Below are 20,019 nucleotides of genomic sequence, written 5' to 3'. Positions count from 1 at the left end.
GTTCTTTGGATAAAATGATCAGAATGTGTGGTTGGAGCAGTGGGGGGTATAGTTTCTGTGACCTCTTGGGGGTGGGAGATGGGGCCTTTGGGTCTCTGTGATAACCTTTGGTCACTTAGTGCCTACTGCTTCAGGGTGGCTGATCTTGGATACTCTCTTGGTGGGTGACTAGTGCCATGTGGCCATCCTCTGGGTAGCACTGTGTGTTTTCTGATGTTGTCAATAGCTGATAAAATTTGTAGACTGCTCTCTTTCAGCTTGGTTAGGACCCATGGTCTCCCAGGGTGCCTTCGCCTCACCTTGGCCCCTGATGGTGCTTCAGGCCCCTAAGTTTGAGCTATATCTTCCATCAGCGTCTGGCATCAGCTGTCTACCTCTCAGTCTCTGCTGTAGGATTATCTTGGTCCTCACCATGGTAGGCTTGGGAAGGCCTACAAATCTTCAAAACAGTCACATTTTGCTTATTCTTCAGGGTATCTGGGATGATCTGGGTCTTGTCCCTACCTCATAGAAATCAAGAGTGGCTTGGAAAGCTAAGCTGGCCTTGCTTTTATCTATTTACACTGTGATGCCAAGATTATACTATGACCACCCCAAAGTTTGTTCAGGGAAGCTCATGAAGCAGTTTTCTTTGAGTCCCAAAGATAAATGGAGCCAAAGTCCCTCTGCTTTGTGTTTCCCCTTAATCATGCTATCACAGGTCCCAGTCTGGGTGAGTTCAGAGAGGGGGAATAAGGAAATGTATTTTGCTTGTTTCTCATACCTGTCAGCTCCTTCTTCCAAAAGACCCTTGGGGTGAGGTAAGGAGAGCTTCCCTACTTCTTTTTCCTATCTGTCAGATCTTCTTCAGATGACCAGATGATCTAGTTGATCAGATCTAGCTGTTGCTAATGGGGGTTAAACAATTTAGAAAATGATTATCTTTCTTTAATGACTTTTACAACTATGTTTGTCTAAGACGTCAGGAAAGTGAGCTTTGAAACTCAAAGATGGTATCTTTTTTTTTCTCTGCTCTCTCCTTCCTTGGGATAATAGGCTTCATGGCTCAGCCTTGGGTTTGGTAGGTTCAATATTGACCAAATATTATCCACACTTGCATTTTGAAAAATAGTGGTTAAATTAGTTGTATATATTATAATGGTGTTTTAGGAGTACAGGTTTATAAACACATCCTGATATTTTGAAGAAGGAACTTGACATCAAAATAAAGCACTGGCTGAAAGGATTCAAGATTTGTGACTGATAATTAATTTTTACAAAAAATGAGGCAAAAATACCTTTGTCAACTTAAGAGACAATCCTGAGAAATGAAGTGGACATGATGTAATAAATTTTAAACTGATCATCAACCTTTAAATTGTTGACGGGTTGTATTCATTTCCACTATGCCACTGATGGGAATGCCTTAGGGCCTGTATTCAAATCACATGGTGTTGATATAAAATCTTGATTTTAGAGCCCTACAAATCTAATCATTTTTTCCTTTGGTCTTTCTTGCTTAATGTTTATTATCTCATTTATATATGAAACAGGTGATTTTTTTTTGGTAATTTTTTTTCCTGGACATCTTTAATAAAAAGTTTTGTGTTAGAAGAGAATGGGAGTATATGTGACAGCCTAGAGTAAATGGGGAAAAAAAAGGAATCTGGCAGCAGATAGTAGGAGTAAAATTCAGGTAAAGCTTCACAAGTTTGTGTTGGCAAAGCACATTGGCTTAGTTTATTCAATTTTATGGTTAAGAGGGTTATAGATAATTTTTAAACAAAGTCGGAACACACCAATTAGGTGTCATGACCATATCCTACATCAATTACTGCTAGAAGTGGAATGCTGGGCTGGATTGGCTAAGGGACTCTGAACATGTCTAAACCACAACATGCGAGGTCAAACCATCTTTTTTATTTTGGAGGCAGATAACTTTGGCCGGATTGGATTTTTCACTTCTTATTTTGTTTCCTGCAAGCAGTCAGTGATTATTGATGGAAAAAATTCGCTTTTGCTTTTTCTTTCTCAGCATTTCTTTGAATCGGTTCTATAGTTAACTATTGGTTATTGATTCACCAGAATAATTAATGCTTGACTTGTGTGTAAATAGCAGCATTAATATAATTTATCCTTAGTTTGCTTAATTCAGTATCTTGATAATTTTTCTTCTCATTTTTGAAAAGATTTGTTTGGTGAGAAGGAGACTATAATTAATGTAACTTTTTTTTTTACTGAGGCCGAATTTGTTTCTGAATTACTGCTCTGTATAAAACAAGCATTTTTCTAAATAGTTAGGTTTAAAATGGCAAAAGCCACATATTCTAGGATTAATAGGGTTCATGGATGGGTTTCCTGAGAAATAAATACCTCTAAATGTTCGGAGTGCCCAAAGCTCAGTCCTGTAACTTCTCTAGCCTCTAGTCGTACCTTGTTTTTAGGAGATCTCATCCATCTCATGGTTTTGGAAGACAAATAGTATTCTTAAATAGCTGGGATATTTTCAGTAAGACCAGCAAAACCATCGGTATGTGAGTAATGAAAATGAAAGTGTAAGTTATAAGAAACAAACCTCCAGGCTTTACCACTTTCGACTCCAGGATTGTATACTGGTCTCCACCTTAGTGATTCTAATAAGCAAACTTAAAAAGTCTAAAGTGCAACACTTGAGTCTTCTTCCTACTCATTTCTTTTTAAGTCAATATTACCTCTCTGGAGTTCCTGTCATGGCACAGAAGAAATTAATCCAACTAGGAACCTTGAGGTTGCGGATTCAATCCTTGGCCTCCCTCAGTGGGTTAAGGATCTGGCATTGCAGTGAGCTGAGGTGTAGGTTGCAGACATGGCTCAGATCCTGCATTGCTGTGGTTGTGGCCTAGGCTGGCAGCTGTAGCTCCGATTCACCCCCTAGCCGGGGAAACTCCATATGCCATGGGTGTGGCCCTAGAAAACAAAAACAAAAAATTTATTTATTTATTTATTTTTTACTTCTCTACCCAGCTGCTCAGGCCATATGTCACCAAATCATTCTTGACTCCTTCTTTCTTTCATAAACCATATGCAGTCTATCAACAAAACCCTGTTGACTCACCAGAATGACCAGAATTCTGCTGCTTCTCAATAACTCCCCACTGCTCCCTGGAACAAGCCAGTGTGGTCTCCACTTAGGCTATTATAGTAGCTTCCTAACTACTTTTCATTTTTCTTTTCCTCACCCCTCTCCCCAGTCCCTTCCCAGTCTGCAGTCTGTTCTCTCAAAAGCAGCCAGAATGAACCTTTCATATTTTAGGTCAGATCATACTACTTCCCTGTTCAAAAATCTTCAGTAGCTCCCAACCACAAGAACAGAATGGGGACTGTTGGTGGCCATTTACAAGGCCTGCACGATTTGATGCCTAGGTGCCAGCCTGACCTCATCTCTTACACTCTTCTCTCATTCTAGCCCTCTTGATGCTCCTGGAACATAACCATCCAAAGTAGATTACGGAGATTTTGTTCTTTCTGTTTCTTTTGTTTGGAATATTTTCCCCCAGATATCGAATGTCTGACTTCTCTACTTCCTTGGGGGTCCTTGTTACCTAATCATGTAGGCCTTCTCTGATAGCAAAGCTAAACTTGTCCATTCCCATCTCTCATCTAAAACCATACCCTTGTTCACTTTCTTTGTAGCACATGCCCAATAATGACTATTATGCTATATAATTATTTATGTTTTTGTTTTCTACTTCCCTTGAGTAGAAGGCTCACTGCCATGTCCTCTTGGCACAGTGCAGGTGCACCATCAATACTTATTGAATAAGCAAATGGTGGAGTTCAAACTGGGTTTTCTTTCTTTCTTTCTTTCTTTTTTTTTTTTTTGCTTGTTTGATTTTGGGTTTTAAATAGCTAAGTAAAAACTGAAAGAAAAGAACCTAATATTTGATACTAGTCTCAGCACATGATCTTTTCCTAGATGTGTTTGTATTTTTTCCAGAAATAAGTGTATTTCCTGGATTAGGACATTTAGGTACAGCTGTTTTGTATATATATATTTTTTCTGCACCTGAGGCATATGGAAGTTCCTGAGCTAGGGATCAAATCTATGCCACAGCAGCCACCTGAGCTGCTGCAGTGACAACACCAGGTCCTTAACCAGTTGCTCCATGAGGGAACTCCAGCTGCTTACATGTTTTACATGTAAATCTCTTTGCTCTGTCATGCCATCTGTGTGGCCCAGAGGGCTGGTGGAATTGGAGAGGGATCTCCATGTGCTTTGTTATCATCACTTAATAGCTCCACATAATAGCTCCAGCTAGCAGTGGTTGGTAATCTAACAAAACCCTAAATTTTATTGAAAAAATGATGATAGTTTCACACTTTGTAATGAGGATTGTCATTTGTAATGAGGATTGTTGTAGACTACATTGTGTTCCTCCTGCATTCATATGTGAAGCCCTATCCCTCAGGACCTCGGAATGTGACTGCATTTAGAGATCGGGTCTTAAGAGATATACTGAGTTGAAATGGGGTTTTTAGGGTGGGCCCTAATCCAATATTACTAGTGTCCTTATAAGAGGAGATTAGGACGTACAAGGCACCAGGGATGTGTGGATACAGAGAAAAGAATGTCATAGTGAGAAGGTGACTGTCTGCAAGCCAATGAGAGAGGTGTAAGAAACCAGCCCTGCTGGTGCTTTGATACTACCTCCAGAACTGTGAGAAAATAAACTTCTGTTGGTTGAGTCACTCAATCTGTGGTATTTTGTTATGGCAGCCCCTAATAAAAGTTTTTTTTTTTTTTTTTTTTTTTTTTTGCCACCCCTCATCATATGGTGTTCTTGGGCAAGGGATCAAATCTGAGCTGTAGTTGTGACCTAAGCTGCAGCTGTGGCAATACCAGATCCTTAACCCACTGTGCCAGGTGGAGGGATCAAACGTGTGTACCAGCGCTCCCAAGATGCTGCTGATCCCATTGTGCCATGTTGGAATCTCCTAAAAAGGATTTTTTTAAAATTTTGCTTTTTAGGACCACACCGCAGCATATGGAAGTTCCCAGGCTAGGGGTGGAATTGGAGCTATAGCTGCTGGCAAATGCCACAGCAACACAGTATCTGAGCTGTGTCGGTGACCTACACCACAGCTTACGGCAGTGCCAGATCCCTGACCCACTGACTGAGGCCAGGGATTGAACCCGCATCCTCATGGATACTAGTTGGATTTGTTTCTGCTGTACCACAACAGGAACTCCTAAAAGGATTTTTTAATCCTTTCATTTTTATATGAAAATCAGTAATAAAAATTGTGTGCCTGTTCTTTTTACTTAGAGTTTGAAAACAAACTATGTAGCTTTTTTTTTTTTTATTGGTGAAAAAAGGCCAAACATAAGTATATACTTGATAATTGATCACAATGAACTGATCAGGAAGCAAATAAACTTTACAAATGGAGACTTATTTGTTCAATTTACAAAAATGTTTTTCATGACACTAGACATAGAAAACGACAGAATGTTTTGCATTAGGGATTCCTTTTTTTTCTTTTTTATGACCGTACGTGCTGTCATATGGAAGTTCCCAGGCTAGGGGTCAAATCTCAGCTGCAGCTGCTGGCCACATCCACAGCCATAGCAACACTGGATCCCAGCTGTGTTTTCAACCTACACCACAGCTCCCACCAACACCGGATCCTTAACCCATTGAGCAAGCCCAGGGATTGAATCCATGTCCTCATGAATACTAGTCGGGTTCTTAACCTGCTGAGCCACAACAGGAACTCCCCAGAAAGGAAGACTTTTAAAGAGATGATGTGAAGAACCTGGAGAGGAGGATGAGAGAGAGGGAGTAGCCTCAGGCTAGAGGCTGACCTCTAGGTTTCTGCCTCAGGCTAGAGGTGTCAGTTTCTAAGAAACATTTGGTGGAGGGGTTCCCATCGTGGTTCAGTGGTTAACAAATCCGACTAGGAACCATGAGGTTGTGGGTTTGATCCCTGGCCTCGCTCAGTGGGTTAAGGATCTGGCATTGCTGTGAGCTGTGGTGTAGATTGCAGATGCGGCTTGGATCCTGAGTTGCTGTGGCTCTGGTGTAGACTGGCGACTACAGCTCCCATTAGACCCCTAGCCTGGGAACCTCCTTATGGGTGTGGCCCTAGAAAAAGTAAAAAAGACAAAAAAGAGACTTCCCCCCCCCCCAAAAAAAAACACTGGTGGAAGAAAGGCAGGTGGGTGGAAGAAGGCTTCCACTTTGGGTATGCTATATCAAATGTCAATCGCCTTTTAAGTTGAATATTAACTCTTTCCTTGGCTTTTAACACTTTTTGTAGTTTATGCCATAGCCTACTTCCTAGCCTATTTCTCACCTAGTTTCTTGTTTTTACCCACAGTCTGCCCAACTTCACTATCTGCTACTCTCAGACAAAAATAATTTCCATGTCTGCCCCTTGGCACATGGCTCCCTTTGGCTGGCTCTCCTTCCCCCTCTCTCTCATAGGAAACTATCTAGCTCTTTTTGGAAGCTCTGCTTAATCTTCGTGAATGTTTGTAATCTCTTCAACCCTTTCTTTTTACCTATAAATCTAAGTAGTTATTCTGCCTTTTATATTGCAACTAGTTGTGTATCTTTCTTATCACATATTGAAGGTTACTTATCTTTATTTTCTAAATGGGTAAGGTATTGTTTTGCTCAATAAATCTTTGTTGGCTTAAAAGGAACCAAAAGAAGATTGTATTTGGTTTTGGGCGAGTGTTGAATGTTAATCGAAGGATATGTATTTTCTGGGTTCTCAACACTAAATCTTTCCCAGTACTTTTGTGAACACAGTAAAAGTTGCTTTTATAGGAACTAAGGAATAGTTGAAATTACCAATAATTTGAAGAAGGGACCCCTGTCCCCAAAACTAGATGATACTTTTTACTTTAAAAAGTCACTTTTAAAGTTTATCCATAGACAATTTTATTTTTCTACCCTTCTAATTTCTTTCATAATCCTATTTGAAATTTTTGGCTAATTAACATAGCTTAAATGTCTTACTTTTTATTTCACACATTAGAATTAACTTGAGGAAGCAAAAGTAGCCCTGAAGGCTCCTCTGAGCTATTGGAGGAAGGTTAAAATTCAAAGTATTTTAGCTAATAAAGAAGAAAAGAGATGGTTGTTAACATGGCCTTTTAATATTACAAAGATGGTAACATAAAAAAAATTAGGTTCAGAAAGAACATGGTTGTAGAATACAAATGTGTTACCCAAGATAACATTAAAGAAGACTTTCTACAGTGCTAGTGTCTGAGACACTAAAGCAATTGTTGCTCTGATATAACAAATGAAAGCAGATCACAACCTCACGTCAACATAATATTCTGCAGTGTTCCTGCTGTACACTGGTGTTGATCTATACAGCAATAGTTGACTTGGCTCCCTGAGTGTATCAATTTAATTTTCACTATTCTTGGAACATCTAGAGAAGCACACCTGAAATAGGAAAGAGCAGAAGATACTGTTATTTTTTGGTACTCTAAATTTCAATATATAAATATTACATACTATTAAAAGTACATTTGGTTTTATGAAATTATACATATGCAGAATTTATAAAGTAGGGAATTACTTCTCTTTATGTTACCTGACATCTCTAACTTAGGATCACTTCAGTGGGGAGTTCATTCCTATATCGATGATGAAGGTGTGTTTCTGCCTAGCACAGAGGTACGGACTGAAGAAAAGGGAGTAAACCCAAGTTCTTTTAAGACCTGCAAATCTGAAGTCAGAAATTGTCCAGATGAGAGGGATCCCCCTAAAGTCTGGTAAAGGGAGAAGGGAGTAGTAATGCCCAGTGATTAAAAAAAAAAAAAAAAAAAAAAGTTCGCAGGAGCAGGGCTTGGACTCTACATTAGAATAATCTTTGCTATAAATTTCAACTAAAAGTTTTGGTGTACCTTATAAAAATATAACCAATTTTATACTGAAAAAGAAAAAAAATTTATAGAATAAATTGAGAGTTAATTTTACTGTTTACTGGTTTTCCTTTAAGAGATGGGAGACTTTTTTTTTGTGGGAGGCCACCCCACGGCATATGGAGTTCCCAGGCCAGGGATCTGAGCCACAGTCATGACCCAGGCTGCAGCTGGGGCAATGGCCAAATCCCCCAACTCACTGGGCCAGGCCAGGGATTGAACCAATGTCCTAGTGCTGCAGAGATACCACCAATCCCATTATGTCACAGCACAAACTTCTGGGAGACTTTTTCAAGTAACATAACGCACCCTCTACCCTTGGAGGAGTTACAGTCGCTGATAGAAGTCCATTAGATCCCTCTACAGGCTTATCAAGCCATATTTACTTTGTCATTGAAAGCATCACCTGATTTTAGTTTAATCAATATTAAATAACTATACTGGGATTTTAAAAAGAAGACTTAGATATAAACTAACTTCCAAGTTGCAATTGAATTTTTTTTTTGGTGGAAGCACAGTGTGCTTAGACATTGTTCTTTTCACATTTCTTCTCTGGCATTTATTATAAGGAACAAAGTGTTTCTGGAATGCTCATTTTAATTTCAAAGCTCAGGCTATTCTATGGAAAACATTTGGCGCTTGGAGAATCTGAGCAATAATAAGAGGAATGTTCAGTGGGAAGTGTAATGAATTGTGGCACTTCAAATACATTCTGAAGGAAGATTTAGACAATGATACTTATTGTTCATATTTACACAGGTTTTAAATGAGGTGGTATAATTTGTTTTAATCTGGACAACTATCTTTTAATTCTTGATTTATAAATTAGGCTGATAACGGGGAGGTATTTGCCTTTTGGAATACGTGAAACTCATGCAGTAAATCAGACTTAAAATTATCTTTGTATAATGCATGATCAAGACATGTGGCCCTATTTGACTGCTTGAAAGGCACATAGAATGTGCTTTGTTAATTGACTTCATCTCATTTAGCTCAGGGAACTCCACAAAAGCAGGACAAGGGTAGACACAGAGAGAATACCTTTGACAAGGATCCCATGTGGGGAATGGACTGGAAATTACATATTAAATGCTAACCAATTTTGAATCATGTTAATGCATCTTAATAAAGTACATTGCATTATTTAACTTGCCTATAATGTTATAGGATGATATGATTATTCTCATTTTCCAAGAAAAGAATTAAAGGCTTGCTGCAAGGAATATACCACCTGAGGTTGTGAATGTGGGAATAAAGAAGAGGGTCTATTGGACAGAAAGGGGGATAGAGGGCAGACAAAAATTATTTTCATCCATATATTTCCTTATAGCTTGTAAATTATTTGTCTTTTGGCTAAGAACTGGGCCCAGAGAGCAAAAAAAAAAAAAAAAAAAAAAAAAGAAAACCCAAATATTTAATGCTCCATAAATAATAAACAAGCAAAATCTCTAGGAGCAGCAGTTATGTATAGTCTGTTATCAAAGATGCGGTACATGATTGTTAAAAGCCTCCGCTATTTCAATAAGAGTTTCACGTCTTCTATTTTAATTACTGAGTACAAGGTTTTTTGTTGTTGTTTTTTCTTTCCCTTTATATACAGTGGGGATCTTTCAGGTTTGCTTATGAAAATGTTAACCAGATTTTGTTCCTGGGATCCAAGGTTCATTAAGAAATGGATATTTTTTTGGGAGTTCCCATCGTGGCGCAATGGTTAACGAATCTGACTAGGAACCATGAGGTTGTGGGTTCGATCCCTGGCCTTGCTCAATGGGTTAAGGATCTGGCATTGCCATGAGCTGTGGTGTAGGTTGTAGACGCGGCTCAGATCCTGCGTTGCTGTGGCTCTGGCGTAGGCTGGTGGCTACGGTTCTGATTAGACCCCTAGCCTGGGAACCTCCATATGCCACGGGAGCGGCCCAAGAAACAGCAAGAAGACAAGAAAAAAAAGAGAAAAGAAGAAAAGAAATGGATATTTTTCACAATATAATTTTGCATAAAGTTTTATTTTCAAATACAAATGCTTAATTTCCATCTCCAAACAGTACTCTTATCATGAATTGGTTCTTACTTTAAACAAATCTGCAAAAGTAATACATTCTCATTATTAACATATTCAGGCAATTCAAAATGTAGACCTTAAGAAGTCCCTCTATTCAACTACCCCATTCATTAAGCCATTTGTATAGGAATCATTGAACAACTATTTTGTGCATTGTTCTGAGAGCTGGAGGGGAAAAAAACCCCACATTTCCTGTTTCATAGAGTTTTACATTTTAATACTGGAAGGATGCAGTAAACATGTATGAACAAAAAGTGTCAGGCTTTAAAAATGTTTTGAAGAAATACAACGTGTAGTTGAGGGGGCAGGGTGGGAGGGTGGGGAGGGTAGGCACTGGGGTAGTCAGGAAAGGCCTTGTGATAGGGGACTTTGAGGAGGACCTGAATGAGAGGCCAGCTGAGTGAGGGAGAATGGAGGAGACACCAGTAGGCCAGGATGTAGGTCATAGTAAGGATTTAGGTTTTGTCCTCCTGAAGTCACCACTGTTTTATGTTTCAGAGTGGTTCTCACCTATTCCCCCCACCCGCCATTAATAATCTCTATTCTTAACCTAAGCAGACTAATACTTATTGACTTAATTATTATTTTTGTCTCTCTCTTAACATAGATTGCTGGCTACAATGTGCTATAGTCATTTTTATGTATCAGATAACATATGTGTATTGCATATACTGTACTTTGTATTGTTCCAGTAGTAAACTTGATGAGATTCAATCTCTGTGGTCCTCCCCTCCCTTCTTCCCATCCTTCTTCCCTCTCCTCCTTTCTATCTTTAGTTGAGAACTCAAGTGATGGCTGATAACATTGCTCTTGGTGCCTTGACTTTTGGGGATGTGGCAATCATATTGGGAATGAATCATGTTATTATGAACTACTTCCTTTTGTTCTGGGATATGATATCCCAGGACTGTGTTCCTCTCACAATTTGTCTGATAAGTGACTTGTATTTTTCCAATTTTAGGTTACTACACTTGTAAATTGTCCCCAGAATCCTTCCAACAGGAAAAAAGGCCGTTCAAAAAGAGCCAGAGTTCTTCTAGCTTCTGTGGAGGAAGCAACTTGGAATTTATTAGACAAGGGAGAGAAGATTGCTCAGGAAGCCACCGCTTTGAAGGAAGAGCTTACTGGGGCACTCCAGGAAGTTCGCAAAGAAAGTGAGTACTCTAGTCCTGGTCAGGAGTACACTGTACATCCTTAGGATGTTAGTTAACCGAAATAGATTTGAGTGCTGTGTTGTAGTTTGACTTGAGCTTATCACTTTTGTGCAGGAGTTAGCTCTGGGAGACAGAGAGGTTCATTAGGCAGCTCTGAGACTCAGAGCCCCACTTCAGGTTCTTCCTTTAGTTATTCATTTCCTCTCCTTCCATAGTTTATCCGTAGTAAACAAAGAGAAATGTTGACTTTTTATCATAAAATGAGACATGACTAATGAAGCTGGACATATTTTCCCATACACAAGCAAATTCTAAAGTTCCTTGTAAACAATTGGAGATGGAAATTTCAGACCAGGCCACCTTGAAAGTACCTTTTTTTTTTTTTGTCTGTGTGTGTGTCTTTCCTTTTCTAGGGACGCTCCTGCAGCATATGGAGGTTCCCAGGCTAGGGGTCTAATGGAGCTGTAGCCAACGGCCTATGCCAGAGCCACAGCAACACGGGATCCGAGCCTCATCTGCAACCTGCACCACAGCTCATGGCAACACCAGATCCTTAACCCACTGAGCAAGGCCAGGGATCAAACCTGCAACCTCATGGTTCCTAGTCAGATTTGTTAACCACTGCACCATGACGGTAACTCCGAAAGTACCTTTTAAAAAAATTTTTTTTTCATTCTTCTGGAGTTTGAGATTTTCTAACCATAAAAAATTCTTTTGCATGAATTATGCATAATTACTGTGTGGCTGTTGTTGATAGTACATAATAAAAATGTCTATTTTACCTTTTGATATCTTTACTTATTTATGATAAAGAACAGTTTTATAATGAACATAAGTTGTATTTGCAGGGTTTTTTTTTTTTGTCTTCTTGTTGTTGTTGTTGTTGTTGTTGTTGTTGCTATTTCTTGGGCCGCTCCCCCGGCATATGGAGGTTCCCAGGCTAGGGGTTGAATTGGAGCTGTAGCCACCGGCCTACGCCAGAGCCACAGCAACGCTGGGTCCGCTGCTGTAGCCACCGGCCTACGCCAGAGCCACAGCAACGCAGGGTCCGACCCGCGTCTGCAACCTACACCACAGCTCACGGCAACGCCGGATGGTTAACCCACTGAGCAAGGGCAGGGACCGAACCCGCAACCTCATGGTTCCTAGTTGGATTCGTTAACCACTGTGCCACGACGGGAACTCCTGCAGGGTTTTTTAAATAAAGAACTTCTCAGTATTCTTTAGTTAATGGAGTGATTTTATACATTGGCTTGCTGCTAGGAACTATTTGAAAGGATAGGAAAAGAAATTTTCGTGTTTATTTTTGTGAAAGAAGTTTGGGGTATGCAAATATTTCCTTCTCCCCACCCCTAACATAAAGAAAATCAGGAAATTTTTTGCTAATTATATAATAAAAGTGATTATACTAGCCACAATAAACTTTAGGTCAAATACAGGGGAGTTTTTGGTTAGATACTTTATGTATCAGTTATATATTAAAAGGATTCTTAGGACAATATATAGAATATATAATGCCTCAGATAATTTGAAATAAATTCATCATTCCTCCCCATTTCTTACAACCTCAGACCCATGCTTTGTCCTCTCTTCTCTGCTCTGGTACCATCATCCACTTAGTTACCAAGTCAGCTTAGCTTAGACTCTGTGTTTTCATTCCACCCTCTCTTCTAATTAATCTCTAAGTTCTACAAATTCTATTTTGTTTTCTATCTCAGATCTGTTCTCTCTTCTCCATTCCTAATATTGCCTTTTGAATTCTGGATGACTGCATTAGCTTTGCCCCATACCAAAGCCAAACGTTTTTTAAAAATGAAAATTTCGGGAGTTCCCTTTGTGGCATAGTGGGTTAAGGATCGGCATTGTCAATGATGTGGCTTGGGTTGCTTCTGTGGGCTTTGGTTTGATTCCTGGCCCTGGACCTTCTGCATGCCTTGGGCAAAAGGAGGAGGAAAAAAAAAAGGGAAACAGAGTTATTTTCCTTCCCTGCTTAAAATCCTTTTAATAGCTTTTGAAGAATTAGGGGACTGGCTTTCTGGACAAAATTCAGACTTTTAAACCAGCTCCCACAGCATTCCATGGTTTGACTTCTACTGATTTCTTCCTTCTCATTTCCTGATTGTGCCCCCCTCAAAAGAACTCATATATGCTTTATGCCTCCGTGTCTGTTACTAGAAATTTCCTTTACCTGGATTGTCTTTCTCATTCAGCCAATTCTTACTCAGCAAAACTCAGTCGAGGTCATCTTTCACAGCAAGTGTTTATTGACCCCTCAATGCTGATGTAGGTACCCCTTTTCTATGTCCCCACACACTCTGAGCATCTCTCTGTCGTAAGACTTAGCATCTCATACACTAAACATTGGTTTATTTGTTCAGTAAGTCTCGAAGGTGGCAAGCACCAGGTCTATTTGATTAGCAATGCCAGACACATAGCAGACACCCGATAAATGTTCATTAAATAAAAAAAAGAATCTAAGCATCATTTTGTCATTTTATATTAAAATTTATAATGGTTTTATTTTTGCTTTTATGATAAACTATTTCTCATAGTTACGGTTCCTTTGCTGAGCCTTGGGAAGGAATATGAACCCTATCTGGTACTGTTTCTGACTTATTTGGCAACATTGTTTCCATAAATAATCTGGTAATAAATAAGATGTTGGTCATTCTTAGAAGGGAAAAATAATTGTAATAATGGTCAAGAAATGGTATTTGCTTTAAAAAAACTCAACATTTTTAGTTCAATAAAAGTAAAGTATTTTAAAGAAAAGTTCTCAAAGAGAAGTCTGTTTGAATTCTAGGATTATGCAGTATATATTCCTCACTGTGTTCTGTTGTAATGTGTGAAATACATATATATGGCATATGCTGTATACACAACAAACACATTTGGTTAAAGATCACAAAGTGCTTTATATGCTGAATCTTTTTGACAAACTGCCAATTTGAACTACCACCACTTGAGTGTAGGAGGAAAGCAGTGAAATGGCAAATTATTCTGGAATTTGGGGAATGGCCAATGCTTATCCTATGGGTAGAAGAGATAGTGACAGTGAGAGCACTGTTCTCAAAAATTTGGAAGGAATTTTAGCTCAGTGATGGAGTTGAAGTAACAGGGGAGTGAGTTCTGAACCAAGCAACTCTGTATGATACTAGAAACATGTTTAAAAAATTTCCTGCTTTCATTCTTATTTTTTAAGGACTTTGTCTAGTGGCATAATGCGGTGGACTTACGACGAGCAAATAAGTTGAATGTATTTTAAAGAGTGAAAAAATATTGGAAGTAGAGGATATTTTAATGTATATATTTATTGACTTATTTTCAAGAATTTCGAGAGTAATTTAGAAAATTTCTTCTAATAAAAACAGTATAATTTATATAGCCTGGCTACAGGATTCTTTTATTGTTTTGCTACCTTTAGTGGCTATAGTTAGAGACTCAAAGTGATAAAGTGGGCATTTGGTTATCTCAAGAACTTTCTTGTAGGATTTCCTACTGTGGTACAGTGAGTTAAGAATCCTACTGCAGCGGCTCGGGTTCCTATGGAGGTGTGAATTCCATCCCTGGCCCAGTGCACTAGTTAAAGGATCTGGCATTGTTGCAGCTGTGTCTTGTATTCAGTCCCTAGCCCAGGAACTTCCATATGCTGTGGGTGTGGCCATCAAAACCAACCTACTCCCCCCGCAAAAAACCCAAAAAACTTGCTTGTAGACAATAGAGTATGGGTAGTATTAGGAGAGGATGGTGAAAGGAAAGATAAAATTGTGGAGATCCCCAAAATGTGGTCCATGTAGCAATTATTTATGGTCACTCATGATCTTGTAACTTACCCCCATACTTATACAGTGGTAACATATTACATCTGGTATTTTATTTAAATAGTTTTAGAATATTCATTTAATAGTTACCTAGAAATTAGCTAAGAATTGTTTATAATGTCTGGATTACCTATTTTGCCTATAGCATGTTTACTACCTTTGTGTACCCTCTGCCCCTCTGCAATAGACATGGCTTCTAAGTCACGTGATTGATTACACAGTATTTAATGTTTTTTAGTGGTTTATTGAGAATGATATATATACAAAAAGTGCATAGGTTATCAAGAACAACTCAATATATTTTCATTGTGAACACACTAATGTAAACTCCATCCAGATCAAGAAATAGAACATTATTTGACCTCTAGAAGCATCCCCTGTGCCTCCTACCAGTTACTACTCCCTCACTTCGAGGTAACCATTATCCTGGTTATCACATAGGTCTTTGTGAACTTGGTGTAAGTGGGATCATAAAGTATGTATGATCTTTTGGGTCTGGCTTCTTTTGCTCAATGTTGTGTTTGTGGGATCTTACCATATAGTTGATTTGTTTCACTGATGAGTAGATCATACTTATTTATCCACTCTACTGTTGATGGAGATTTGGGTCATTTCCAGTTTTTGGTTTTTATGTATATTGTTATTATATACATATTTGTCCATTATTTTTGGTGTGTGTATGTAGGCATTTCTGTTGGGTTTATACCTAGAAGTAAAACTGCTGTGTCAAAAGGTATACACTCAGCTTTAATAGCTATTACCTAACAGTTTTCTAGAGTGGATTTTCTAATTGACACTCTTAATGTATAAAACTTCCAGTTGTTCCACATTCTTATTAACTTGGTGTTAACAAATGTCAGTGTTTTTTTGATTCAAGTATATGTAGTAGTATCCCATTGTTTTTTCCCCTTTATTTTATTTTTTCTTTAAAGCGCATGGAAGTTCCTGGACCAAGGATCAAACCTGTGTCACAGCTATGGTGACAACTCTGGATCCTTAACCTGATGCACCACAAGAGAACTTAACTTTTTATTGAACTATAATTTACAGTGTAGTTAGTTTCTCATGTATGAAAAAGTGATAAAGTTATATATACCCCCCACATACACACACGCATATGTATTTTTTCTTTTTCCATTATAGTTTACTATAGGATATTGAATATAGTTCCCTATGCTAAATAGTAGGAGCTTGGTGTTTATTTTATAGTAGTAGTTTGTATCTGCTAATTCCAAACTCTTAATTTATCCCTTCCTTACTCCCTTTCCCTTTTGGCAACCATTAGTTTATTTTCTATGTCTGGGAGTCTGTTTTGTAAATAAGTTCATTTGTATCATATCTCAGATTCCAAATGTGATAACAAATGGTATTTGGATCTGTCTGACTTTATATGATCTATATATAACTTTATATGAAGACTTTCTCTGTCTTTACATGATCTCCAAGTCCATCCACGTTGTGGCAAATGACATTATTTCATTCTTTTTTATGGCTAAGCATTTTGTGTTTGTATATATGTGTATATCTATCTCTCTATACCTCTATATCTGTCTATTTATCCAACCATCCATCCATCCATGTCTTCTTTATCCATTCCCCTATCGATGGACATTTAAGTTGCTTCCATACCTTGACTACTGTATATAGTGCTGCTAAGAACATTGGGGTGCATGTATCTTCTTGAATTAGTTTTCTCTGAAATATATGACCAGGAGTGGGATTTCTGGATCTATTTTTAGTTTTTTAAAATATACTGTTTTCCATGGTGGCTGCACCAATTTACTATCCCACCAACAGTGTAAGAGGGTTCCCTTTTCTCCATACCCTTTCCAGCAGTGCAAACCTCATTGCAGTTTTGATTTGCTTTTCTCTAATAATTACCAATGTTGAGCATATTTTCATGTGTGCATTGGCTGTTTGTGTATCTTCTTTGGAGAAATGTCTATTTATGTTTTTTGTCCACTTTTTGATTGAGTTTTTGTTGTTGAGTTGTATAAGGTGTTTGTATGTTTTGGAAGTTAAGCTTTTGTTGGTCCCATCACTTGTTAATATTTTCTCCCATTCTGATGGTTGTCTTTCCTTTTTAAGTTTTCCTTTGCTGTGCAAAAGTTTGTAAGTTTGATTAGGTTCCATTTATTTGTTTTTGCTGTCATTTCTATGGCCTTGGAAGATACATTTTAATTAATTAATTTTTTTGCAGCAAACATTGTATCCTTAACCAACTGCACTGCACTGAGGATAGAACCTGCACCTCAGCAGCTACCTGAGCTGCCATAGAGACAATGCCAAATACTTTTTTTTAAAGTTGTTTAAAAAAATCTTCCTTCCTTCTATTATTTTAATATTTTTGATATTCAGAAGTAATTTTGATAAGTTCCAGTTAATCATTTTATTCCTTTTTGGGTAGAGATTTTTCTGTTTTTTTCCTTTTCTTTTCTTTTTTGGCCATACCCACAACATGTGGAAGTTCCTGGGCCAGGGATGGAACTCATTCTGCAGCAGTGACTCAAGCCACTGCAGTGATAATACTTGATCCTTAACCTTCTGTGCCACAAGGGAACTCTGATTTTTTTCTGTTTTGTTAAAAATTTTTGCCTATTACAAAATCAAGGAGATATCCTATTATGTTTTACAACATAAAGTCTTTGTTGTTTTATCTTTACAGTCTATCTGGAAATGAATTTTTATGAATGGTGTGAATTAGGGCTAATGATTCTTTTTTCCATATGCAAATTCAATTAATCAGGTATTATACAGATGCATATGGAATTTAATTGTTCCAGTGCCATTTATAGGGGGAGGGGAAGAACCCACAATCCTACTTTCAGTTGATACACTTTTGTAACTTTGTTGAAAATCAGTTGACCTTACCTGTGTGAGTCTACTTTGGAATTCTCTTCTGTTCCATTGGTTCACATATCTATCCTTATAGTGATAACACATTGTCTTGATTACTGTATATCATAGTAAGTATTGAAATAAAAATTTGATTTGGCCATTCTAGGTCCTTTGCATTTCTATAAAAATTTTGGAATTAGCTTTTCTGTTTTTTACAAAAAACCTGGGATTTTGATTGGGATTAATTTGGAACTATAGACCACTTTGTGCTGAACTGAAATTTTAATGGTAATGAGTCTTCTGATTGAAAAATATGTAATTTATTTTTTTAATGACAGCAAAATTAACATTTTAATTTTAAATATATACTGAAATTCGTGACATTTCTCCTGCCTTCTTCAGTCTACTTAAGTCCATCCAGTGAATTTTTCACTTTAGTTATTATACATTTTTATTGCTTTAATTTTCATTAGTTTTTTAAAATAGTTTTTATTTTTATGTAAATAGAAATAGTTTCCTTTTAATTTCTTTCCAAATTCTAGTTCCCTGCTGAAATTTCCATCTTGCCATTACTTTTCCTGAACATCTCCATTACAGTTAATTTCTGGATCTGACATGCCTAACATGTGGCTCTTCTGTATGTTTGTTTTATTGTCTGTTTGGTTTTCCAAGTATCTGATTTTGTCTCCTATTATCTTGGATAGTTTTGACTGAATGCTGGGCATTGTCAGTGGAAAAAATTTAGATATATTTTTAATGATTATTCTATTTCTAGCTAACCCTTCCTCTTGAATGTAGCATCCCAGAGGTCTCAATTTAAAGTATAGGATATTTAATGGGACATTTCCTCCTAAACAGTCTCAGAACTCCAATTTTATCTCCGTGACTTCCTGAGGGAGGGAATTTTTTTTTTTTCTCAACATTCCTTTCTCTTAGTTGCCATATTTTTTGGCTTCTCTCCTGTTCAATCTCTCTAGTGTTTGGTTTCTTTAATCATATACAAAAAGCCAACTGCGGGTAATTTTAGTTTCTAAATGTCAATAACAAAAGTTAAAAAATTCACCCTTATTTTTCACTGAATTTTTAAGGCTTCGGATGCTCAACAGGATTTATTAAACATGAAACAAACTAAAAGTAAGGACCGATACATCTTACAATATCAGAATTAAAAACTTTCTTACATCAAAAAGATTTTAGAGAAAATGAAGACACACTTGCAGAAAATCTTGGCATAAACACAAGGGATTAATAACAAGAATAATCTTGTTATTAATTAAAAAAGCAAAAGAAAAATGGGCATGCAAAGATTTCTGCAGAAGAATAAGTACCAACAAAAATTCAAAGATGTTCTGCCTCATTAATGTTCAGGGACATGCAAATGAGATACCATTTTATGCAACTTCAAAAATTTTGAAGTCTAACCTGCTAGATTTTGTAGCACTAGGCTCTTTTATACATGGCTTGTGGGAATGTAAATTGGTGCAACTATTTTGAAAAACAGTTTCAGTATGTCACTTTTGTCAAATGCCAAAGTTCCATATACATAGGGATATACTTCTAGACTCAAATCAATTATATTTCTGGTGGTATTGATACATAGAAATGTAGTTGTCTTTTTAATATCTGGTATTTCTTGAGGTATTATCTTTGAAATGAAAGATTTGGATAGTAATTTTAAAAAGAAGGAAACATTTGAGATAAGAAAACACACATGGCCTGTTTCTTTGGGATCCCTTATGATGGTAAGATTATGATACTTTATTGGCTTATGTTACAAACAAATTTTACAAAAGTGATATAACACAGTATATGGCATTTGCTGTTCAAACATGAAATTGCGAAGGACAAATAATTGTTTCAATAGATGTGTATATATATAATTTCTATTCCTAAACAATTACGCATATATGCTGTTCTCTCTACTTCTAATTTTTCTAATATGTAGAAAGATACATATAGTGACACATGGTCCATTATGGTGGCTGGGATAGCTATACTTGGAGGTTTTGTTAACATCATATCATGACCTGTCTTTCATAATAAATTTTAGGGATAAATAATGAAGATAGTATTAGTTTTGCTGTTTGGCAAAAATCTGGGTTTAGCAAAAGTCTTAAGATTTGTCAGTCGAAAAAGTTTTTTCCTTGGAGTGTTTAAAAATAATAATTTTCTCATGTAAACATTAACTGCATTTTCTTAGTAATTACGCATTTTTAGATTCTTAGTAAAATAAATATACAA

The 20,019-nt window shown here is 37.3% G+C and overlaps 1 protein-coding gene across 1 annotated transcript in view; it reads left to right on the top strand.

Moving 5' to 3' along the window:
• LOC125116965 (catenin alpha-3-like) overlaps positions 1-20,019 on the top strand; it is a 453,580-nt gene that overhangs the window by 41,143 nt on the left and 392,418 nt on the right. The window contains exon 4 of the mRNA XM_047762661.1: positions 10,927-11,119. Within this exon, the coding sequence (XP_047618617.1) occupies positions 10,927-11,119 (193 nt within the window). The remainder of the gene's footprint in view (positions 1-10,926; positions 11,120-20,019) is intronic.

Source organism: Phacochoerus africanus, chromosome 15, assembly GCF_016906955.1.
Source record: "Phacochoerus africanus isolate WHEZ1 chromosome 15, ROS_Pafr_v1, whole genome shotgun sequence".
In the NCBI taxonomy this organism is placed as follows: Eukaryota; Metazoa; Chordata; class Mammalia; order Artiodactyla; family Suidae; genus Phacochoerus; species Phacochoerus africanus.
Note: the sequence above shows the minus strand (reverse complement) of the source record. Positions and strands in the feature narration are given on the sequence as shown.